Source organism: Bufo gargarizans, chromosome 1 (assembly GCF_014858855.1).
Source record: "Bufo gargarizans isolate SCDJY-AF-19 chromosome 1, ASM1485885v1, whole genome shotgun sequence".
Lineage (NCBI taxonomy): Eukaryota > Metazoa > Chordata > Amphibia > Anura > Bufonidae > Bufo > Bufo gargarizans.
In genome coordinates, this window is record NC_058080.1 from 247,726,730 (window position 1) to 247,753,746 (window position 27,017).

Consider the following 27,017-nt stretch of genomic DNA (forward strand, 5'->3'; position numbering starts at 1 on the left):
GGTAATGGTTTCCTTTATTTTAACCCTAATGACTTGTGACAACTGTAGCTATGAGTTTTACAGCATTCTGGAACGTACACAGATTAAAGGGGTTATCCAGGTTTGAAAAATGAATGAGCTAACCATAGGGTAGACTACCATGAATATTAGATCGGTGGGGCTCCAACTCATGGGCAAGAACTGCAGCCTCATCATTGTTTACATTGGTCCACTTGGCAAAGCATATCATACCTTTTGTATCAGCCATGATAGGTATTAGGCTAGGTCTACACGACGACATTTGTCGCGCGACATTTTGTTGCACTAATGTCGCGCGACAATTTTTATAATGGCAGTCTATGGTGTCGCACTGCAACATGCGACATGCTGCGACTGCGACGCGACAGTCGCAGAAAATCCATTCAAGATGGATTTTTCTGCGACTGTCGCGTCGCAGTCGCAACATGTCGCATGTTGCAGTGCGACACCATAGACTGCCATTATAAAAATTGTCGCGCGACATTAGTGCAACAAAATGTTGCGTGACAACTGCTGCGCCCTATCTGTCGCGTGACTTTTTGTCGCGTGACAAATGTCGTCGTGTAGACCTAGCCTTATAGCATTGTCCCTTGGACATGAATGGGACAAAGCTGCATTACAATGCAGACCCACTATTAAATGTATGGCAAGCAGTTGTTTATGGACTGATTTAAAGAATGAAGAGGCTGCAGCTGTTGTCTGAACTCCATGGACCCATCGTGCAGCTGACTGGGTGCCGAGCATGGACTTCCATGAATCCAGATCGATGGCCTGCTCTAGGGTTGGGTCATTCATTTTAAAGCCATAACATATGGCTATACAGTCAATATATATAGTATATTTGTTCATGACATTATATTATTGCCTGTGCTGGAAAATGACAAGAGAATCAGTTATAACTTAACTAAACTATGCCCTAATAGGCACTAAAACTGCTCAAAACTGCTGGCGTTTATTAGGTCAAGGACTGCCAATTTTAAAGGGGTTATACCATTATTCATGTAAAAAATGAAAATCAGACATAATATAGAACATGAGAGTTGCTGTCTAACAAAGCTAGAAGCAACCCATATATATAACACACATGTATATATATATATATATATATATATATATATATATATACAAAACTACAGATTAAGGCCCATTTAAACAACTGTAAGCTCTTCATGCCGGCCAGGTGAATCCCATATTGCAGTGCAGACCCATTGACTTGAATAGCTCCATGATCCGCAAAAGATAGCAAATGTCTTATCTTTTGCTGTGAAGAAGCATGGATCTGGAAGCCCACGGAAGTGCTTTTGAATGTTTACGTTCGCTTCTGATCTGTGCCTTTGCTCTACAAAAGATAAAACATGTCCTTTTTTCGCTGTATTTTGCGGATCGCATAGTCAATCAAGTCAATGAGTCCACATCTGCAGCACGGACTGTACACGGCCGGTGCCCATATATATTGCAGATCCACCATTTGCGGTCCACTATACGGGCACTGAGCCCTGAGGTTTTTTGAATGGGGCATAAGTGATATGTATATAACCAATAATCCTTTACATTTAGGACAACAGATAAAGTACATAACAATATTTCAAGTGGCATCATATGATTAGGCACAGCAGCACTTTCCATTTATTTAATTTTATTCTCGTGGCTAAGGCTTATGCTATAAGTAGCAGGCATAGGACAAAGACTCATTAAAGGGGTTGTTCACTTTTCTAATATTGATGACCTATCCTCAGCACCCTTGCTGATCAGCTGTTTTAAGAGGACACCGCTGTCATATGAGCGCTGCCTTCTCTTCACTGTTTAATTGCTCGCTGTCGTCATTGCAGCGGTGAGCAGATGTAATTAAAGCCCCAATGTCCCATTCATTTCAATGAGATGGCTCCTACCTATTCAAGTGAAGTGAGGAGAAGGCAGCACTTGTAAGAGTGCTGTGTTCTCTTCATACAGCTGATTGAAGGGTGTGCAGGCAGTCTGGCCCATGCCGATATGATATTGATGACCAATCCTGAGGATAGGTCATCAATATTACAAAAGTGGACAACTCCTTTAAGATCGTTATGTCTAAATCACTGCAGGTGGTATATCCATTGGACTTCATTTTGTAGAATGTGGCGATTCCAAGCGCGTCAATCCCAACTGGGGTTGCCTTTGCTGCTTCATGTATATGTCTAGCAATGGGTTTCCGTCAGACCATAGCAATATTGCCTACTGTAAGTGTTCAATGATTCTCTTTCTAAACTCCCTAAAAGTTTTTTGCCATCATAGTCCGGACATATGACACTGACATGGATAAAGAACACCTATGGAACGGCAATTGATGAAATAGATGTAAATAAGCTTTGCAACCTCATAGTAACATAGTACATAAGGCCGAAAAAATAAATTTGTCCATCCAGTTCGGCCTGTCATCCTGCAAGTTGATCCAGAGGAAGGCAATAATAAATAAATAAAAAATTTAGATTCAAAATTACCAAGGAGTTTCTGATCAAGCTACTTACCAGGTAATTCCGTAGATAGTCTATTGACAATTGCATCCTGATGGTCTTTAACCGCCAAAAGTATGTTGCGATGATCAGACAAGATTCTAAATATTTCTGTTGCTGATGAATCAAATGGTACATACTTTCTTATCCTGAAGCTAATGACTGACAGCAGACAAATGCAGTTTGCAGAACTAAGCCCTGCCCTCCCTATAAATCTATCCCTTAAATTCTTAGATTTGATATGAAACCCCCAATCTGAGGAACAATTTCTCCAGACTTGAAGGTACTGACCTTTGGGGATGCCTCGTCTAAGGGGCAAGTTGAATATGTATCAAATTGTGTTTTTTTTTTCACAATAAAAGCACACAGAGCTATGGGGACTGGGTATTGTGGATGTGCTAGCGGCCATCTATCAACCCATGTCCTCAGCTCTATACCCAAATTCCCGGAGACAGGTTCCCTTTAAATTCAAAAAATGAATGATATTCCCCTGAAACTCTCAATAGTAAATGTAACCCCAAGCCATTATTATTTAAGGATCCTGCAAATTCCAAATTGACCGTCTGGTCCCAGACCAAAAATCAGGTTGCCATACTGTATCTTAACTAACTGATTATGTGTGGAGTCCAGACTGTGTCACTAGTTGAGAAAACTGCCTGGTTCTTTCACCATCCCAGGAGGAAATTGCCATACAATGGTGCTCAAGGACTCCCAATCGCAGTCCCACAATACTAGCATATTTTCATCAAATGGAGTGCCCTCAGTCCTATATAAATACGCAATACTGTCACATACAAATGATGGTAATGAGGTGACAAAAATACTTAAAACTTGTTAAATACTGATGCTCAGACAAAGGGATCCTACCTCAAAACTAAAGGTCTACCTTTCAAGGGATTGTATGTACATTTGTGGATTTTAGGTAATGTGCAAAAAATGGCAGGTTGGAAACATACAACAGATGCACTTTTTTTTATTAATAAGATTCTTAAATCAGGGCATCATTGAGAATAAAGACACTCCAAAAAAAAGACACTCCCAAAAAAAAAGTCTACACTCAGTGTCAGGGAGAGAAGGCATCTTCAAGTTTTTTTGTTTAAGATCAGTGAATGAGCCCTCACTGGGGGTTCTTGAACTCTCGCTTGCAAGACACATGAGAGTATTTAGGTCTACTAGGTCCTCATCCCCTAGGTCTAATTCCTTTCACTGATTAAAGTAATTTTGTGTAAAAAATGTATGCCATTCCAAAAAGCAAAACTGTCCTAGTTGCCCATAGCAACCAATCAAATTCCACCTTTCATTTGTCAGAGCTCCTCTGACAAATGATGGGGAACAAGAAGATTTACTGGAGGAGGAAGTTAGAAGTGAGGGCATGTTTGTGGGTGAGGTTTAGTTTATTCCTCATCTGGCATGCTTTTGAAGGTTGGCCCTATAGAACATTTATATCTGACAGCTAAACCTTACCTTATGGGTTTAATTGCTCTTTTATTATGGTATCTGATATCTATATATGAGAACTCCAATTAATGCATCTATGTAAGTCCTCTTTATAGACATTGGACATGCTTTTTTCTCCATGTACACTTAGGGAGACTGTACTATCAGATTATGCTCTCTGGTTTTCATTACATGTGGATTACTGCACCAAGCATACCCAGGACCAAGGCCACCAATATATAACTTATATGGACACTAATGGATCTTAATCTGGATTTTGCATGGACATTTTTTAGAATTTCTTAGTGTATAGTCCCATGATAAACCAATAATATTTTGACTTTGTGCCGACAGGGGGCCTGTATAAGATCTCAATTGGTAACCATGGTGACGTTCTTGGGCCATCTTGATGTATTTTTATTGTATAATTATTCACGTATGGTTTGTAATTTGTTAGATTTTTTTATATAGTGACCATTAAATGTCCTTATATAGCACATTATTTCTGTTTTGGTCAAACCTTGTTGCAAGGTGGCAATAATCTATGTATAATGGAATTATGAATTATATGATTTTTCATGTATACAACAAATTACTGTATTCGTAAGCCCTATCTAGCCCTAATTGAAATAACTAAATCTTCAGCGATTGGGTATGCCTGTTTGATCGCCCTTGTATATGTATAGGAGGTAGTTATGGGCGGAAGGGAAATATTCCCTACCCACTCACAGACAGCGGGCCGATTCTTGATTAACACATCAAAGTGATTGGCCATAGCAATGGGATCGAAGAGTGATGGGGATTGCTCTGTATATACCTCTTTTGTATAGCAGTGTGTATGGCTAATGTTAATGCCAGAAACACACTATTATGCTGAAAACAAATGTGAACTTGGCATCTTACCAGTTGTACACTGTTAGGGTCCATTCACATGACCGTATATCTAGGTCCGCATCCTTTCTGCAATTTTGCGGAATGGGTGCAGACCCATTTATTTCAATGGGGTCGCAAAAAAGATGCGGACAGCAAACAGTATGCTGTCCGCATTCGTAGTTCTGTTCTGCAGCCCAACAAAAAAGATAGAGCATGTCCTATTTTTGTCCGCAATCGTGGACAAGAATAGGTATTTCTATCATAAGGTTGGCCGTGTACATTCTGCAAAATGCCGGTACCCAAAACACTTATGGTCGTGTGAATGGACCCTTATACAGACACCCGATGAGTGTGATGAAAGAAACTCGTAGGGTTGGTGCAGTGTAGTGTAGTGTAGCAGTGCATTATTAGGCAGCAGATTAGGGGTAGGGTTAGTTTTTAGCCCTGAACAGCAGCTCAATCAAACTTGTTGCAAATATTCTAATCGCAAATTTTTATCACGAATATTGGCACTTCGAGAATTTGCGAATATCTAGAATATAGTGCTATATCTTCGTAATTGCGAATATTCTAGATTTTTTTTCATCAGCACCCATGATCCTTTACTGCTTCTTGCTTGTGGGCCAATGAGAAGGCTGTAATATCTTTGAGTAGTGTTCATCGTGAAATTTCGTATCTCAAATTTTTTTGCGCAAATTTTCTGATTGCCGATTTTTGCAATCAAGAAAATAACGACTAGAGATCACGAATTTGTGAATACATGATGAATATTCGCCTAAGTATTCACGAAATATCGCAAATTCGAATATTGCCCCTGACTCTCATCACTGCTTCTTACTAGTCCCTGCAGTGCACCAGAACAGGGGGAGAAGGAGAGGTAAAGACAGTATATACACAGTATATACACTAGCCACCGAATACTATAAGTGCAGGAGAGCTTCATTTTTACCATCGTATTCTTGTTATGACCCTGATTAAAACCATTTTACATGGTACTATAGTGTCCCTCTGCTATCATACTTATATTTCGTAATAGCCTTTGTTTCTAATATATTCTAGGCATTATATGCTAGGTTTAAATTCAAAGTTTTAAAGCATACAACAGTACACCTCTAGCTCTTCTATATAAAGTCATTGAATTCGCTGATATGTATTTTGTTTGCTTCAGTTGCTTTTATCTCCAAAGGTAGACTAGATATTGTATACAAGCATAATACATTTCCTCAAAATATCTTCTGTACCTTTCACAAAAATAAAATTGAAAATATCAATGTTGTTCTCCAGTAAGGTAGAAGGAAGTTTCTTATTACAGTGATGTGTCTTACTGGGTACATTTATTAAGGTATGCCAACCATTATTATAGACGTCCTACACAATATGTACAATCATCCCCTTCCTGTTTACCAAAAGCCTCAGTAAGGTTTTCTCCATACATAAATGTTTCTTTTTTATCACACAAATAGAAGAAAGAGGGAAACATGCCAGCTTACAGAACTGGCAGTACTTAAGAGATTTTCTTTGAAGAGAAATTCATGCAGTAACAATGGAAGGAAAGGTAATCTGTAATGTGCGTGTTAGCAACGACGTGACATAAAGGCAGTCTTTATTTTCCGGTTTATATTTGTGTTTAATTATCTATTTTGATTGTATGGCCAAAAATATAGTATAAGGAGATGAACGGGAAGCCAACCAATTCACTGAGTAGAGAATGTGGCAAATTAGTATTACAGAAAGCCATTCACACACTATGTGCCATCAGTCATTTGCTGAATGGTTTTATTACAAAACTGTTTACATAAATGGAAAATATTTTAAATGGGCAGATAAATTAAATGAATGAATCTCTACAATGTACTTCAAACTACATTAAAATAGTTTTACAAAGTAAAGCATCATTAAAATAAAAACTGAATGTTCCGAGCTTACTCCACATCTATAATGCCACTCCTATTAACCACTCAGTGTTCTAAAGGAGGGTTTCTCAAACTCTTCACACCACATACTTTATATTGAAAAAAAATCCTAACCAAGGACCTCCAAGAAAGTGATCAGTTATAAATATTAACAAAATAAGACTATTCTCATACAGCTGCCCACAGTTACTTAAGATTTGATGGAAAGAATAATGCAGAATGCAATGCTAATCTTCCTGGAAAAAAAGCAGACACCACATTTAGATCCATGATGGTTGGCTATTACTTTTTAAATTACATTTGCTACAAAAAATACAGTACTGTATACCTATTACATCAAGTAACATCTGTTCTGATTGTAAACATTCTCTTTCCTGGTTTCCTTTTGTCCCAGACCACCATGACAATTTCTTCCAGTCACATATCATCACTGCAGGGGTTGCCACACAGATATCTTAGATGCCTCACTCTTCCATCATCCTCCTCCCCACCTTCTCAAAACAACCTCCCCATCCTGATACCTCCACAGTGTGATTCTGCTGCTACCCACCAATACTGTACCACTGTACTCCCCAATGCTGCCAAATGTTATACTACCGAAACATATACTGGTGCCACACAAATAGTGCCCCCTTTAATTATTTTTGCCACACAGTGCCGTGAAAAATAATTGTGTCGAGAAAATAGTTCTTCTGACAGTAATAAGGCTACAAATATAGTCCCCCCCCCACAAAAAATAAAAAATAATATATATATATATATATATATATATAAATATGTGTGTATTTGTGCTAAGCTGTACCCCCAGTAAAAGTGGTCCCAAAAGTTTCCCTAATAGTAATAATTCTCTAGATTGCCCTCAGTAGTAGTGACCCATAAAGTGCTGCCCCAGAGTGCACACATTATTAATGGTGCCCTCTATAGTGTAACAAATAGTGCCCCTAGTATTAATATTTCCTCAATAGTTTTCATAGTAGTGACTATATTCTCCATAGTATCATTGTATTAATTTGCCCCATAGTGCCCTTGTAGTAATAAAGCCCATCATAGTGCCCTATAGTTGTAATAATTCCTCTAAAGTGCCTCAGTATTCATAATAGTCTTAGTAGTAGTAAATCCACCATATTGTCTCCCAGAAGTCATAGTGCCCCCTGTAGTACTAATGCCCCTTGTAGTACTCTCAGTAGAATAATGGAGTTCCATGCTGATGTCTGAGAAGCAGTGCAGGAGACAGGTGTCTTTCGGCCTGCATTCTGCACTGTCTTTATCCTGGTTCAGGGGGTTACAAAGAGGTCATAATGCTGCCTACTCCATCCTCTCATGGGCTTCAGATCTAGTGACCCATGGCCTGTGAGAGTGAACCATTGGTTCAAGTGTCTCACTACAGTTTTCAACTGTATCGTAGTCCTAAGAATGGTGATAGAGGAGTGCCTCGGACCCCCACCTATCTTGAGGATAAGTCATCAGTATTAAACACTTGGAAAACTCCTTTAAGTAGATATAATTATAGAAATCCTAAACATTAATATTGAGAGGAGATTTGCCCACCTTTGAAGGTAAAATGTTAAGTAAATAACTAAGAGGTAGGTATATACCCAGTATTTTATGGATATGTCTCTGCACCTCTGTCCAAAATGGACAAATGAGAGGACAAAGCCAAAAAATATGTTGCAAGGTTCCCCCAGACACCCGGACTAACTGGATACAAGCGATGCAAAAAATGTAGGTATATGATACTATTTTTTTATATTGATTTTCACGACATGTGACACATTGAGATGTCTTGGCTGCTCGTTGCCATATTAGCCTCCAGGTGTCTGGGGGAAGGGTATGACCAAAAAAGGCCTCCCATTTATTCATATCTGGAAAACGTGTCAATGTACCCGAAGGAGGGCATGTATCATGTACAGTATATTGTTGAGATGAACCCCTTAGTAGTTGATATTATTTCACAAAGCCTTTTAAAATGGGTGGAATGATTGACCTGTCCTAGTTAAAGTGGATACAAAATGTTTGATTTCAACATAGAAAGTATATTATAACATTGTACAAGTAAGGCGGTCCATTAGAATATAGGATCTGCAAAACACGGACACCGGCAATGTGCATTCCGCAATCTGCGGACCGCACATCTCTGGCAATCTAATAGAAAATGCCTAATCTTGTCTGCAATTGCGGACGAGAATAGAACTTGTTCTATTTTTTTGCAGAAACATAAGCACGGATGCGGAATTGCGGATCCGCATATTTTGGCCCCATTAAAAATAAATGGGTCTGCACCCGTTCCGGAACGTATGCGGACCCATTTTGCGGACGTGTGAATGGAAAAGATATCCCTCAAAAGGAAAATAAATAAAATTATTAAAGTTAAGCAAAAAGCATAGATGTGGTAGGCAATAACAAGTGCTCGGCGGCACTAAATCAGGTGCTCGGCGGCACCAAATCAGAAACCATATGTCCCACTACAATCCGTGGGGTTCCAGTGCACATCGATGAATCCAGGAGGGAAAGTAAAAAAACATCTATCTCTGGGCTAGATGATGATGTGGTATTAAAGGACAGGGTGGGCAAAGAACTGTCCCTGATATTGCCCTACAAGGGGTGCTATTCTGGCCCTGATAGCCTAACCACAGACCACTCACCCTGATAAGAGCGACCCTGTCTGGAACCTTACCCTATATAAAAATGGCCCTAGTAAGCCCCTAGCCCCTAGGCCCCTGACTTCCAGGTGATCACTATATACATCTATGTGTTTTTGACTGATTATAAAAGTATATTATAAGTAAATCGCACCCCTCTGTGTATCACACCTATTGATAGCACACCTATACCAGTCCTTAAAAATACTTTTTTGGCCCTATTAGCTAGAGTTTGGTGTCCCTACCAGCCTGTCCCTGCTCCACACAGCAACTTCTCCCTACACTGGCAAAACACTGAATGTAAAATGGAGGCCAGATCAGGTTTATTTATAAGGTAGGGGGTATGTCCATGTGCTGAAACATCTAAATCTGCTGTCCTGTACCACCTGATGGATGTGTCATGGGGCAAAGTTCTTCACAATGTAAAAGAATATGGTGGGCACGAATATCTCCATATGTTCGCATATTCGGTAAATCGCAAGGCCATCTCTACTCCCTCGCACTGACGGTCTTGCATAGCATTATATTGATTTATGATGCTATGTAACCCTTAGGCTGGTTTCACACCAGGAAAAGATGAGGGTGCATTGCGGGAACATGCCCGATTTTTCTGCGAGAGTGCAAAACATTGTAATGTGTTTTGTACGCGCATGAGAAAAATCGGCATGTTTGGTACCCAAACCCAAACTTCACAGAAGTTCGGGTTTGGGTTAGGTGTTGTGTAGATTGCATTATTTTCCCTTATAACATGGTTATAAGGGAAAATAATAGCATTCTTAATACAGAATGCATAGTACAATGTGGCTGGAGGGGTTAAAAAATAAATAAAAAATCATTTAACTCACCTTAATCCACTTGTTCGCGCAGCCCGGCTTCTCTTCTGTCTTCTTCTTTGAGGAATAGGACTGTTGATGACGTCACTGCGCTCATCACATGGTCCATCACATGATATTTTACCATTTTGATGGATCATGTGACGGGCCATGTGATAAGTGTAGTGACATCATCACAGGTCCTTTTCCTGTGCACAGCAAAGATGAAGACAGAAGAGAAGCCTGGCTGCTCGAACAAGTGGATTAAGGTCTCCATCCCGATCGTCTCCTAGCAACCGTGCGTGAAAATATAGAACATGCTTCGATTTTCACGCAACGCACAAGTGATGTGTGAAAATCACCGCTCATGTGCACAGCCCCATAGAAATGAATGGGTCCGGATTCAGTGCTGGTGCAATGCGTTCACCTCACGCATTGCACCCGCGCGGAAAACTCGTCCGTGTGAGGCCTTAGAGTTCTGGAATGTATTATATAACAATGAATTAATCCTGTCAGTGCTATACAATACATTCCAGAACTCTAAGGGTTACATAGCATCATAGGCCAGTTGTCCTGATAATAGGTTATGAATAGTGCTGGGCAAGAATATTCGAATTGCAAATTTTAATTGCGAATATCGCCACTTTGAGTATTTGCGAAGATTTAGAATATATAGCTATATATTCGTATTAATAAATATTCTAGATTTTTTTTCATCTGAACCAATGATCCCTCCCTGCTTCTTGCTTGTGGGCCAATGAGAAGGCTGCAATGTCTTTATCTGAGCATAGCAACATCTCTAACAACCAATAGGAAAGTTGCCTACCTACCCCTTACTATATAAGAACCTCCCCAGCAGCCATTTTCTGCAGTTTTTTGCAGTTCTGAGAGAGAGAGCAGTGTCATTGCTGTGCTCTGTGCTTTGCTTTGTCATTACATTAGATAGTTAGTTTATATATATATATATATATATATATATATATCTCTATCTATATATATCTATATATATCTATATATATATAATACAGATAGTTAGTGGGAGATAGTCAGTGTAGGTTAGATCGTGATATAGTGTAGGTTCTGCTGTCCATACATACTGTACATGCTGCAGACATAGTGCTCTGATGTCCCAAGTTCACAACAATACTTAGTGCCCCAATCAGTAATATGTAGTCAGACCTGCTAAAATGTGAAGTTGCACGTATTGCGCCAAAATATGCGCACCGTTAATTGCCGATTTGCACAACCACGAATATATTGGAGCACACTATCTGCATATATAGCTATTGTAATGTTCTGCCGTGCCAACCATTTTCTCCAGTCTCAGGAAACTTCTAGCAGCTTGAAGAATGTAGCAAAATTGACCCACGTCTGTATTACGCCCGCAATACACACATATTACATTGCCGATTTTTGCAAGAAAATAATGGCGAATTCTCGAATTTATGATGAATATTCACCCAAATATTCGGGAAATATTGCGAATTTGAATATTGCCCCTGCCACTCATCACTAGTTATAAATATTAATGGCTGGACAACCCCTTTAATGTCCGGATGTATACAGATTACCTCATCTAAAGGTTCAATACAGGGGACAAATAATAAGGGGGCAACCCTGATGAGTACCATTGAAAATTCGAAGCGGTTGGGATAGTGCAAGAGGAAGTTTTATAGTTGCATAGATGGAGATATAGAGTGCTTAAAGTGCTGCTATAAAGGGTCACAAAAACCTAATGCCTCCAAGGTGGAAAAAAGAAAGGGCCAACTGAGTCGGTCAAAGGCCTCCTCTGCTTCCAAACTAAGCTAAAGTCTGCTTCATGCAGTTTTATCGGTCACATCAATAAGATCGATTGCTTTCCTGCTATTATCTCCTCCTTGTCTATGGAGCAAAAAATCTACCTGGTGTTTATAGATAAGGTTGGGGATCTAGATCGATAGGCAATCTGCCAGAAGTTTTGTAAGGATTTTGTAATCATAGTTGAGCAGAGCAATTGGTCCTTGCCAGGTTTAAAGTGATATAGGAATAAGACATTGTACAGGGTACCGAGGAGCCTGTCATAAAACTGTCAAAAACCATGAAAAGGTATGGCACCAAATCAGGGCCTGGGGATTTACTATGGGGATTTACTATTAGGGAGACCCTGAATGACAATGTCAATTTTCTCAGCCTTAATAGGGGCATTGAAGTAGGTCAGAGTGTTTGAAGTCAAAGTAGGAAGGTTACAGAAGTTAAAAAATTCCTTCAAAATCCTATTTCTACTAGCCAAAATCCACCCAGCTCTATTAAATTCAGTAGATTTAGGCCTCATGCACACAAACCTTGTTTGGGTCCGCATCTGAGATGCATTTTTTGTGGTTTAGATGCAGGCCCATTAACGCCAATGGGGCTGAAAAAGATGCGGACAGCATTCCGTCTGTTGTCCGCATCCGTACCTCCATTCCGAGGCCCCACAAAAAAGATAGAACATGTCCTATTCTTGTCCATAACATGGACAAGGATATGACTAGTCTATTGAGGGCCTGACATTCCTTTCCGCTAAATGTCTGTATCCGTGTTTTGCGGATCTGCGATTTGTGGACCGTGTGCATGAGGTCTTAGAGGTAGGAACTAATTCTAATTAATGTTGTGAGGACACTCAGTTTGTACATTTTCATTAATATAAATCGATAGTATAAAAGAAGGCTACCTATATTATTGCTATTTGATGTTGAATTAAATATTACTTTGCATTAAATTCATAGACAAAACAGTAGTCTTTAAAAGCCATGTACACCCTTGGGGGCAGTTTTTTATTATTGCATTGTATTCTTTTTGAGCTAAAAATTATTAGTTTTTTTTTCAATAGGATGCTTTATTAAAAATGTTTAACCACTTTCTTTGTGTAGCCTTGAGTTTCACTGGTAGCAGAATCAGAATTTTTACTCTGTTCCATCAGGCAGCTCAACTGATGCCTCCTTATCTCTGAACTCTGACCTTATAAACACACACTATAGCTCAATTCTTATCTTACTGATAAGAATGTGGCTTAAGAATGTGCAGAATCCACCAGATAATGGCTAACTAGCAGTCATAGGAACGCTCATTAGCAATTATGTGGTGCTGTAATTGTGTCGCTGATTACCTGATGAACAAGCTCATTCGTTGGGTAAGTAATTGCTTGTGTAGGCACCTAAATCATTTGCCGGCAGCAGATCGTGTCATCTAAACATGCACTGCTGCTGGCAAACAACAACAACCCTTTATGGGGATGAGTGATGGCATTAGCGATAACTCCTCCCATACTGTGGAGGAGATTACTGCATGTAAATGCAGTGGTCTCTTTCACTGAGGAGCAGGAGATTGCCAGAAAGGAAGCTTTCAATCGCCTGGTGAATTTTTCTGTCTGAATGGACCTTAAAATAAATGTTTATGACCTTTTAGTAATTTAGAGATCAGATTTATTAGATGACCAGCACAAACTGAAAGTAAAAAATACGATTCACACAGCTAGAAAAACAATTTTTGTAAAGACTAATTGAAAAAATGATTTTAGCTTAAAATTAGTAAAGTGCAACATGGTGCCATATGCCTATAACACCCAGTGACACTGTTGTAGGACCTAAGTCCAGCAGAGAGTACTATATCTATGGTTTCAATGCCTAGGGAAGGAGTTTCAGCTAAGACAGGAAGCGGGCAGGGAGAGAATACTGCTCCAGTGTGTGCACAAATGTGCAGAGTCCAGATGTGCTGCTTGATCTGAACCACAGCCTAGGTATCAGACACAGTGGAGAACCAGAGCAACAAAAGACATTATGACCTCATGGATCTAATACAGAAAATCATCAGTAGTTGTCAGAACCAGAGGAGTTCAGGAATGTACAAGGTTCATAGGCTTAGAGAGAGAAGTCACATTTCTAGGACATGCATCCTCAGAAAAAAGCAGATGCTATGCACAATATCATTCTAAAATTGTTCTCAGCTCATTAAAGAGTGACTGCTGAGTTGCATAGACTGTTCAAATATTATACAGATTTCTGTTGCAAGTTATATCTAGCCTGTTACAGCTGTCATAGTTTAAATCCTTTTACAGCATTCTTTTAAGTAAGGTAAAAGCTAATCACAACCCAGTCTAAGTTTGTTGAGCGGCCTCCTGCACCTTAAAGGGGTTGTCTCACCTCGCCGTTACTAAGGCGAGATGAGACACAGCCCCGACCATCTTCCGGCTGGGAAAATAGCAAAGCAATCAATATGGCACTCGCTGTTTAAGTGGCTCCCATTGCTGTGCAGGAGAGCTACAGAAACAGTGTAGCACAGCAAGCTATGCTGTTTCTGAGTTAGGGAAGCAGCATACAATAGCTTTCCGTGCTACACTGTTTCTATAGCTCTCATGCACAGCAATGGGAGCTACTGATAAAGTGCCAGAGTGATCTGCTGTTTCCAGACCGGGAGGTGGTCGGGACTGTCTCATCTCGCCATAGCAATGATGAGATGAGACAACCCTTTTAAGAGCCCCTTATCTATATACCCTACCCAAAGCAAAGTACTGTAGCTTGTTGGTGTCCTTCCTTGAATCCTGGCACTCGGTGCATAGACACCAGCAGACCCCCCTCCCCAGCTATTGTATAATATTGCCAATCCTTTTTTTTATTTTTTTATTAAATCTTTATTGTTTTCTTAAACCAGATGTATAAAATTCCATAACATACAGTTTAAGAATAATAAATAATAGAAAAGAATTGTACACAGAATTAATGCAATTAACCCTATTTATCCCCCCCTTAATTCACTGTTGCGAGATCTGATCATACATTTGTTGATACTATTATTTCAATTTCCAATACTACAAATACCCGGGGTGATTAGGGGCGGAAATCCGACCCATTCTAACGACGCTCTAGTTTTCTAACTATTCTGCCATAGGCATCAATGGTATCCATCAAGGCCATCCACTCGGAAAAGCTAGGGCTATTATTAGTGCCCCAATATTTGACAATCAGGGCCTTTGCGGCCATAAACCCCTCCATACAACTTCGTATCTGGGGGGACGTTAAATCGCTAGGGGGGAAGAAACAGAGTATTGCCTGCATAAAACATCGGTCCAGTTGGATCTTATTTCTTCTGCATAATTCCCCATAAATACAGGTCCAAAAACAACTTATTTCTGGGCAATTCCATAATATTCAGATCAGATCAGCATTTTCTGCCGAACATTTCCAACACACATGCTTTTTTTCTTTATATATTTTAGCGAGGAAAGCGGGGTAGTAATATAGGCGATGTACAATCTTGAACTGAATCAATCTATATTTCTGGGAGATCGATACTTTTTTTATATTTTGGTATACTATATCCCAATCCGAGATACTCTCATCACCCAGTTCAACTTCCCAGCCTCCCTCGCTTTTAAATGTTGTTATTTCACCAAGAGAGTCCCGCAGTCTGTGGTATATTTGAGAAAGTATGAGTTGTGTATCCTTAAATTTGAAACAATAATCCAAAAAGGAATTTGGCCTAATAGTCAAAAGACGTTTATCCTGAGTGCTCATAATGCATGACTAATTTGTGCATATCTATATCTATCTAAAAAAGTGGCGGTTGTGCCTTTTATTAATTTTTCTAAGGGAATAATATTTCCATGTGATATTATATGGGTTAAGCGATTAATACTGCGTGAATTCCAATATTTATAATCTGCAATTAACATACATTCTTTTAAATTGTGATTGTGCCAAAGTGGAGTAAAGTGAGTGGGACATATTACACCTAATATCTTTTTAATTTTATTCCAGACCTTATTTAACGTATCACTGATTGGACACTGTTTTTTTCTGTTCCCCGGATGGCCAGTCTCCAAAATAGAAAAAATATCCCATACGGTCCCTGAAAGTCCTTTGACAGAATGCTTAACAGCAAGGCAGACTGGTATTTCATTTTGGGATAAAACCCGTCTGATCCGCATGGATCAGACAGTGAATAACCCCCCTCAACCTATTAGCAAGCAGTTTAGCTAGTATCTTGTAGTCGGTATTAAGTAATGAAATTGGGCGATACGACCCAATTTCAGTCTTATCTTTGTCCTTTGTCCTTTGTCTTTAAAATCTGAGAAATGGAAGCCTCCCTCAAGGAGGGGGGGAGTGAACCACCTCTCCAAGATTCATTAAGCGTTTGAAGAAGGAGGGGCAACTTGGCGATATGCTCTGTAGAGTTCAAAGGGCAGGCCGTCTCTACCTGGAGCCGTATTTCCTTTTATTCTGTCAACGGCAGTCTCCAACTCATCTAAAGTAATTGGTGAATTTAATCTAGCATGGTCTTGATCGGAAAGGCGAGGGAGAACCACGCTATCTAAAAAGAGAGCGAGGGCTCCATCATCCTCCCCGAGGTCCGAATGATATAATTTGGTAAAATATTCTATAAAGGCTAATTTGATATTTAAATGGTTATTGGTTAAGACGCCAGAAGACATTTTGATTTGCTTTATTGGGGTTTGGATGTTTTGATTAGCGATTACAGATGCCAGCTTTCTACCTGTTTTACCTTTTTCAAAGAAGGCTTGCTGTCCCGCAAAAATGGACTTATGTTCTGTTTTTTCATATAGGAAGGTCTGATATTTCCTCTTAGCCTCCGTTAATGATAATCGGACAGTTTCCCCATTCTGTCTGGCCAGATCTACCTCCAAATCCCCAACCCTCTCAACCAGTTCTTTTTCAGTATTAGCATATTCCGCCCTTTTTCCTCTAATCCTCATGCTGTATACCCCTCTTATCATAGCCTTCAGGGAATCCCACACAAAGTGCACATGTGTGGATCCATAGTTTAATGCCCAATATTCTAAGATATCATTCCCAATTCTTTCTTGATCACTAACCACATGGATCCAATGTGAATTTAGCCTAAAAAGTTTTCTACCTTCTAGGGACACAGAATCAACCGTCGACAGCAACATTGGCGTGTGGTCAAAAATACCATGTGGCTCGTACTTTATTTTTTGGATCTTTTCCAGGAATTCTGAACTTGCCAATGATAGATCTATTCTAGACATAGCCCTGCAGGATCTGCTAAAACAGGAGAAGGCGGTTTTTTCATATACAAATACTGCAATACATCAGTAAGACCCATCTCCTGGCAGATCCTGCTAAGGATCGTGGGCTGACCATTAATCCTCCTCCCTCCACTGAGCACAGATACTTTATTGTTGTTATCCATAACTGAATTAAAATCTCCCAACACTAATATAGAACACATATCCCTCTTACATACATATTCGACAAGCTTCCTCAAAACTTAAGAGAAAGGGGGCGGGATACATATAAACACAAGTACGCATACCAGTCCCATCCACCGGCCGTATAAAAATACAAATCTTCCCTCCTTATCGATCCATTGGTCATATGGATCATAATCTACATTTCTATGGATATAGACACTTACTCCTCGGGCATAGGCCGAATAGTGGGAGTGGTACTCGTACTGCGTCCATGATTTTCCAATAATATTGCCAATCCTTAAAATATCTAGGAAAACAGAACTCCATATTAATGTTAATTATTCAGAAGTGGAAAACAGATACCACAAAAGTTGTGCCTGTATAACTGTAAGTTATATATTTAGGATTTATGTGTGCAATAATTTCTCAAGTGAATATACATAAAACATGTCTGCTAATGGACAAAAAAGTTAAAACCAAGGGAGGCCGGACTTAGACTTTAGTAAGGGGAGGCCGACATGATGGGTTTTGGGGCGAAGGGCCAGCCAGCAAAAGGTTAAAGGAGAAGTTAGAGGGGGTGGGGCTGCGGGGGGTGGGATTTAGGTTTTATAAGGGTGCGAGCGTAGGGGGGCCGGCACCATTTTAATTTGACCAGGAGCAGGAACTCCCGCCCTCCCTTAGAATAAAGTGGTTAGCAGGAGTAAGGGGATAATCTGGCATTGAGGTGGTGTTCATTAATTGGTATGTCAATGTTTGTGTTTGTTTGTCGCGGCAGTCGTGGCTGTAGGAGGTCCTCGAAGCTAGTGGTTTGGCATGGTACTGGAGAATGGGAGGGCCTCAACAGTGGGGCTGGACTCTCATAGTTGGGCAATTGGTTGGTTCTGAGAGGCATCCATCAGTTGGTGTCTCCAAGCTGGCGTTCTACAGCTAAGGCCACGATGAAATTACCATGTTGGTTTTTCATGGATGCTAATTTTGGGGCTTCTAGGACCTCCCTTGTCAGGGTTAATTTATTGTTATTTATGTTTTGTATTTATTATTATAAATAAATGGCTGCTGTGGCCGATTTAATCTGACTGGTGGCTCTCTGTGTGTTTTCTTTCGGGTGAGGTGGGAACATGGTGAACTTAAGGGGATTATAGAGGCCCTGAGAAAATAACCAATAACCTAATCATGTAATTCAAACACTAAGAAAAATATTCTCCAAAATATTAATCCCACTATAAAGAAATCAGAGGGATATAGAAAATTCAACAAATAGCAGGAAAAGAGAATATGTCGGCACCTGCCAAATTTTGATGATATAATACTGGTGCTACCACCTCCTTTAGTCCTGGCAAAGTGTCCAAAGTGCCCAAATCTGGGGTTATTGTGGGTCACAGCATAGGAATAGGGCATGGTTTCTATCCTTGGTTTACCCTGTCAGTGGGGATTATGTTTGACCTGAAATGCCTAGTAACAGAATAACATGACAAGGGCAACCCCATCCAGAACTTTGCTCTAATCTATGGAGTCCTATACTGGCCGTGACCCATTATCCTGACATGTCGTATTTTTCTATTTGTGTTTATCAGGGAACATGGATAAACTTGGATGGTACTGCTGCATGCACTTGAGCAAAGCAAACCCACTGCAATGCAATTTAGGGCAGTGTGGACATGCTGCATATGGTAGTTTTCAGATTTCACTTAAGAAGCCCTTCGTAAGCATGATCAACTGTATTAACCCTTTAGTGACCACCGATACGTGTTTTTATGACGGTCACTAAGGGGCCTTAGGCTGAGCTGTCGCTTTTTTACGGCGGGCCAGTCTAAGCGCTGTACGGTTCCCCTGAGAGTCGCGGCCCTGTTCTAACGGACCGGCAGGAGTGCCGATCCGGGCTGTTTAACACTTTACATGCCACAGGCTATGGTGCCCGCTGCATGTAAAGAGGTGACAGAGGGAGTGGACTCCCTCTGTCTCCCATCGGCACCCCACAAATGCGATTGAGGGGTGCCGATGTGTGTGAAGCCTACCTGGATTTCGATGTAGGCCCTGGTCTGGTGCAGCCTGCTGTTCAATGTTAAAATAGCATTGCAATTAAAATGCAATGCATTATAGGGATAATGCATTGCATTTAAAAAGCAATCAAAATACTGTCTGTTATACTCCCCTTGTGGGACTATTAAGTGGTAAAAAAAAAAAAATCCCACCAAAAAATACATTTTTTTTCCATTGAAAATACGTTTTTCAATAAAAAAATTGCAAAAAAATAATTTCCACGTATATTTGGTATTGTCGCATCCATAATGACTCGGACTACATAAATATCACATAAATTATTCCCTCCGGTGAACGCTGTAAACAAAAAAATAAAAATTATTCTTAGTTGCCACCAAAAAACTTAAGAAGCGATCAAAAAGCGCCATTTACTCCAAAATGATACCAATAAAAAATACAAGTCGTCCCTCAAAAATCAAGCTCTCATGCCACTCCATAGAATGAAAAATAAAAAAAAGGGAATCGGCAATGTAAAAACATTTTTTATTTTTAAAAAAAGGGGTTTTATTGCAAAAAAGTTGTGAAACATAAAAAAATATATATGTATTTGGTATCATTGTAATCATACTGACCCAGAGAATAAAGATATTATGTTATTTATACCGAAAAATAAACTCTGTAAAATTTATAACGTAAAAACGCAGTTGCAGTATTGCTGTTTTTCCCATCTCCCTCCCAGAAAGAATTATTAAAAGTTAATCCGAAAGTTATGTGTACCCCAAAATGACGCCATTAAAAGCTACAACTTGTCCCACAAAAACAAATATAGACTTATAAAGCTATATAGACTGAAAAATAAAAAAGCTATAGCTCTTAGAATGTGACGATGAAAAAAGGAAGAAAAACACCATCAGTAAGGCCCAAAACAGGCTGGTCACTAAGGGGTTAAACTAGTAGGATTGATCATGCTGATTAAAACAATACCTTTCTTTTGTCCATATGATATCTGTGTTTTATTCATATGCAAATTAGCATACAGGAGTACTAGGAGTCGGGAATGAATGCTTGGAATGCTCCTTTTGTAACACCCCTGTGTTTTCCACACTCCCCCTATCTTTAATTGACAGAACGAGACATCCTCATGCTGAAGGCAGAGCTGTATCCTAGAGCTGTGGCCTAGAATGTATATACACTACTTACTATAGCCTTACCATACTGAGAATAGGTTTTCTATGCTTACAAAGCTAATACACATTACTAGTTCATTCACAGGCACAATAAATGATTATAAAGAAACCAGTATTATGAATTATCTTTCTAAGTACAGAAAACCACTATTCTTAATATGATAAAGCCGTAGCATACAGGTAAGTGGTCACACTTGCATGTAGATATCCCAGGAGAGACTTCTAGATTTTTTTATTTAGTTATTATTTTCACTCATGTAGCCCATAATAAAAGGCTATAGCCTTACTATATTGAGAATAGAAGCTTTTTATGTTTAGAAAGCTAATACATATTACTGGTTTATTCACAGGCACAATATATGATTATAACTACACCAGTAATATAGTAAGGGTACTTTCACACTTGCGTTGTTTGATTCCGGCAGGCAGTTCAGTTGCCTGAACTGCCTGCCTGATCAGGAAAACTGTATGCAAACGCATGTCATTTGCAGACTGATCAGGATCCTGATCAGTCTGGCAAATGGATTGCGATACTGGATCCGTTTTTCCGGTGTCAACGGATCCGGTATTTATTATTTTTCACATTTTTAAAGGTCTGCGCATGCACAGACCTGGAAACCGGATCCGTTTTACAGGAACACTTGATACCGGATCTGGTATTAATACAGTTTAATGGAAATTAAGGCAAGTGTTCCGGAATTTTGGCTGGAGAAAATACTGCAGCATGCTGCGGTATTTTCTCTGTCTAAAAAACATATAGTGACTTTACTGAAGACATCCTGATGCATACTGAACGCATTGCTCTCCATTCAGAATGCATTAAACTGATCAGTTTTTTCCAGTATTGAGCCCCTTGGATAGAACTCATTGCCGGAAAAGTTTAACGCAAGTGTGAAAGTACCCTAAGTAGTGTATATGATATGTACATGCTAGGACACAGCTCTACAGTCAGCATGCTGATGAATAAAAATGAATGCATATGAATAAAAACACAGATATCACTGCAGTTTTTTAACATATACAATAAAGAAAAGTATCCTTGTAATCAGCATGATCAACCCTGCCAGGGGGTATGCCTGGTTTGATCATGCTGACAGAGGCTCTTTAAGCTATTTAAATATATGTAAAGCATTAAAGCAAATAAGTAGACTATGTATGTGCTACATCATCATCAACTAAGGTTGGTCCAATGGGGCTTCACTTCTGCTTCTCTTTATTATTCGCCTCATAGTCAGGAAGGAGAGGGACTTAAATTTGTACAGATATATATATACAACTTTTCCTACATTTTGCCAAGTATCATATTCCATACAACTGTCCTGACGCACTAAATGCACCACTACTTACAGGGAAGTTATTCATTTGTAAGTTACTCTAGGTCTGGTCACCTGCCTCACAAAGACTAACCCATAATATTTGGGGCATCATTTTCTTTTACCTGTTCTGCTATCTTTTTACAGTTTATGACTGTCATTTTGCAATAAACAATACATGGTGGAATTCATGGTGGTTTTTATTATTTAAAAAATGGTTAGCAGAAAAATAAAAATAAACTCATAAAACAAAAATATATTGGAATTTTTTGTGAAAAAACCCCACTTTATATTCAAATAAAAAGATTAAAATACCAAAATGGTGTATAATTAATTTTATCTACTTTTTATTCAAGTAAGGCAGCACAGTGGTTTCTCAGTGGTTAGCGCTGGGGTCCTGGGTTCAACTCTGACCAAGGACAACATTGGCATGGAGTTTGTATGTTCTCCCCATGTTTGTATGTGTTTCCTCCAAGTACTCCGGTTTCCTCATACACTCCAAAAGCATACTCATAGGGAACTTAGGTTGTGAGTTCCTTTGGGGACAACAAGCAATCAGAATATCTATAAAGCGTAGCACTATATCAGTGAGTAAAATAAATGTAGAAAATGTAAAGAAGTGTGCAGCAAATCTCTGTACTATACATATATACTACATATTGAGACTCGTTTTAGTGCCTGAAGAAGGATATGGGGAAAGTTGGCAACACATTAATTTTATTTGCTTTTAGTAGCCTAAAAATACATTTCATGTCAGGATGTCACCAGAAATGAGATTGAATTGGTTGTTTTACATTGAATATCCTACTTAACAAGCTCACAAACATTAGTGAAGTCTTAATGCTATCCATAAAATGCAGCAACATCATAGAAGCCAGTGGTGGTATATATGTAACATATATATATATATGACATCACAATTTACCTGTGAGCAGGACTAGCACTGATAGAAAGAGAGTATGTGCACCGACAGACTTCATGGTTCTCTATGACATCCCCCTTGCATTGTCCCATAACGGTTTCTTTTTACTAACGAGGCAGGGTTTAATTATCATGTGGAAAAGGTGTGTGCCGGCTCAGCCTCTTTCTGCTTATTTCAGGGCTGATAAAGAACTGGAGGAAATGCACTAAGCTCCCGCTGGGAGTTCAGGACATGGGGGATGTATTGTTTAAATTCTTCACAGGAAGTTCTTTTCATCTGGCCTTTCAATGTGTTGTTCTTAAATATGATTTTTTTTTTAACTATGTGAGCACGAACACTGTGAGTATCCCAGGAAACCTCCAAACTGTAAATTAGACATTTACAGTGCGCCAAGTGATTACAAATTAAATAAAATGTAATTTAGAATATTATTAAAACTATTGAATTTTTCCCACATTCATTTACAGAAGAGTGAAAATAGATTATTATTGTCACCATTAACCAACCTTTTCTTACTGGACTTTAAAATAGTCCGCCCTTTCCCTTTGTAGATAAAAACAGGAAAGGACAACATTAGAGGTCAGGAGGAGGCTAAAATCAATCAAGAATGTATGTGAAGATGCTGCCAAACAAACTGGGTTTTTTTGTATGCATTTTTTTATCCAAAATCAGCAGTGGATTGTAAAAGAAGAGAAGTATTAAGGACAGATGCAACTTCTCTTTTTGGAATCCACTTTTTGTTAAAAATCTCATAAGAAAAACCCGAATGTGTGGCTGTAACCATAGAGTTTGAAATGTAATAAATACAAATGGTTTGATACCGATTTACCTAGTTGTCTATGCAGTAAGTATATTGGAGTAAACGCCATCACTTTTGCAATGTTAAAATTAGACCAGGTGTTTATTCCTGCACTTGACTTTCCATTGGGGTTATAAGTCTGAATAAGTGATAATGGTGTCAAAATGTGTACACAAGGGATTCATTTACTTCAATGAGGCAAATGGAGTGAAAAAGAGATAAACCTTTTGAGTGCATTTCACCTGTTCAGTGGAGGGCTGAATGCAGTGTAAACCCTTTGCCGCTTATAATCATGCCTGATCTTTAACACCTTCCAAACATTGGCCATACATGTATTGCGGATATTGGGTTTTTAACCGCTTACCGTCACGGTAACGCCGATGGGGGTCCAGACGGCAGCGCTCTCAGGTCTCAGTGACGCCTATTGGCGTCATCTTGTGAGACCTGAGTTTACCTGTGAACGCGCGCTCACAGTAGTGCACGTTCACAGGATTGCGCAGTATTCAAGTTTAACTACAGCCTGCCAGCGCTGATCATTGGCTGGCAGGCTGTAGATTTTTAAAAGAACCAATCAAATAGGTATAGCAAACACTATTTTGTAAATAGCGTCTGATATACCTGCTACCTGCTCCTCTGGTGGTCCCTTTTGCTTGGATCGACCACCAGAGGACACAGGCAGCTCTGTAAGTAGCACCAAGCACCAGACAAAAACATTACACCCCCCCCCCTGTCACTTATTAACCCCTGATCACCCCACATAGACTCCCTGATCACCCCCCTGTCACCACCCTGTCATTGATCACCCCCCTGTAAGGGTTCCTTATCACCGCCAGTTAGTTAGCTACTTGTTAGGTAGTTAGCGCCCAGCCCATCACACCACAGTCACTGATTAGCGTCATCGCTGTAGCTAATCAGCACTAGTACTATATAGTATCTGTAAGTGATCAAGACTGATCACAATCAGATCTATATCAGTACATTAGGGTCACCTCAGGCTCTACAAAAAACGCAGTGTTCACCTGATCAGGCCTGATCTTGTGCCCACACTTGCGTTCAGTCCGCCCCACCGCAGTGACAGAATTTTATTTTTCTCTGATCACTGCAAAAACACAGTAAAATCGCTGCGGCGCTATAAAGATCACTTTTGAGGGGCATGGCGAGTTCATAGAAGATTATTTTTTTTGCCACAAGTTAGCCGAAATTTTTTCTTACAGAGTCTCATATTCCACTAACTTGTGACAAAAAATAAAATCATACATGAACTCACCATACCCCTCACTGAATCCAAATGCGTAAAAACGCCCTGTGAAATCCTAAAGGTACTCATTGGAATTAGGGCCCCTTTGTCCACCTAGGCTGCAAAAAAGTGTCACACATGTGGTATCGCCGCACTCAGAAGAAGTAGGGCAAAGTATTTTGGGGTGTATTTTTACATATACCCATACTGTGTGTGAGAAATATCTCTGTAAATGACAACTTTAAAAAAAAAATGTTTACAAAGTTGTCAATTTACAGAGATATTTCTCTCACCCAGCATGGGTATATGTAAAAATACACCCCAAAACACATTGCCCTACTTCTTCTGAGTACGACGATACCACATGTGTGACACTTTTTTGCAGCCTAGGTGCGTAAAAAGGGCCGAAAGTCCAACGAGTACCTTTAGGCTTTACAGGGTTGCTCACAATTTAGCCCCGCCAAAAATGCCAGAACAGTAAACACACCCCACAAATGATCCCATTTCGGAAAGTAGACACCCCAAGGTATTCACTGAGGGGCATAGTGAGTCAATGGGAGATTATATATTTTTTTGCCATAAGTTAGCAGAAATGGAAACTTTATATATTTTTTTTTCCCTCAAAGTGTCATTTTCCGCTAACTTGTAAAAAAAAAAACTAATCATACATGAACTCTGCCCCCTACCCATGCCCCTCCGCAAATACTTTTGGGTGTCTTCTTTCTAAAATGGGGTCATTTGGGGGGGTATTTATACTATCCTGGCATTCTAGCACCTCAAGAAACATGACAGGTGCTCAGAAAGTCAGAGCTGCTTCAAAATGCAGAAATTCACATTTTTGTACCATAGTTTGTAAACGCTATAACTTTTGCGCAAACCAATGAATATACACCTATTGGATTTTTTTTTAAATCAATGACATGTAGCACAATAAATTCTGACACAAACTTGTATAGAAATGTAATTATATTTGAACAATTTTACCAGAAAAAAGTTAAAAATACACTTTTTTTGAGAAAATTGCAGTCTTTTGTGATTAATATCAGAAAAACAAAAAATCCTGAAAAAAATTAGCCCTCACACAGTGCTGTAGGCATAACTATAAAAAGTTATGGGGGTCAGAATATGGTGATGAAAAGAAAAGAAATTATGATTTTCAAAGCTTACATTATTTTTTTCAGTATTAAAACACACGAGAAACTATAAAAATGTGGTATCGTTGTAATCATACTGACCCAGAGAATAAAAGGGAACTGGTCAGTTTTACCAGATAGTGAACGCCGTAAAAACAAAACTGTCGGTATTAATTTTTTTTTTTCAAATTCCACCACATTTGGAATTTTTTTCCAGCTTCCTAATACATCCTATGCATTATCAAATGGGGGCAGTAGAAAGTACAACATGCCCTGCAAAAAACAAGCTCTCATATGGCTTCATGAATGGACAAATATGAAAGTTATAGATCTGAGAAGGCAGGAAATAAAAAACAAAAACTGAAAACTGCCATTTCAGAAAGTTGTGCTAGAATGGGGGGGGGGGGGGGGGGGGTTGCACTCTAAAACAGACACTGCCACACTGCCTTCCATAGAGGTCACATTCCTTCTCCATTAGTGCCAGCAACAGGACCAAGCATGGGATTTGGCCTGTTTTCCAAGTTCTTCCAAACCAGTAGTTAAAATAACAGTCATTTCTGGGAACTGAATCCCCTTGAAATTCAACTGTACTTGCATCATGCAACTGAATAATCAGCACTTTTCCTGTGATGCATGCAGCCCAATTATCATATTTTTTGCTTTATAAGACCCACCTGATGATAAGACGCACCCAGGCTTTTGAGGAGAAAAACAAGAACAAAAATATTTTGAACTTTTTTTCCCATCATACATAATGGAACAAAACAGATCTATTATTTCTGCCCATAGACATCTGTTAAGACAGAGCAAAACTGAATGCCTCTTAAAGGGTTCTGTTTTGCATTCCATCCTAAATTTCCACTGTTATAACGGAACACTATAACTGAATTCCTAATGCTAGTGAGAACCCGCCCTTACCTGTAGTAGTACTCACCATCAAAGGGCAGGCCTGCAGCGGTACGTCACTCACTCGGTCATGATCCTCCCACTTCATTACTGATGTGACCGAGTGAGTGATGTGACACTGCATTTTTCCACCACTCTTAGGGGGGGAAAAGTGCGTTTTATAAAGCAGAAAATAC

The 27,017-nt window shown here is 39.4% G+C and overlaps 1 protein-coding gene across 3 annotated transcripts in view; it reads right to left on the reverse strand.

Moving 5' to 3' along the window:
• Positions 1-22,910, reverse strand: part of EMCN (endomucin) — a 243,362-nt gene extending 220,452 nt beyond the window's left edge. The window contains exon 1 of one of the 3 annotated variants that reach the window (XR_006390945.1): positions 22,770-22,910. Coding sequence is in view for 2 of the 3 variants with exons in the window: in XM_044302421.1 (XP_044158356.1) it covers positions 22,770-22,824 (55 nt within the window). In the remaining variant the exon portion in view is untranslated. Of the gene's footprint in view, positions 1-17,588; positions 17,662-22,769 lie in introns of those variants that run through there. The other 2 variants (XM_044302421.1, XM_044302425.1) reach the window with 2 other exon arrangements.
• Positions 22,911-27,017: the final 4,107 nt, after the last annotated feature.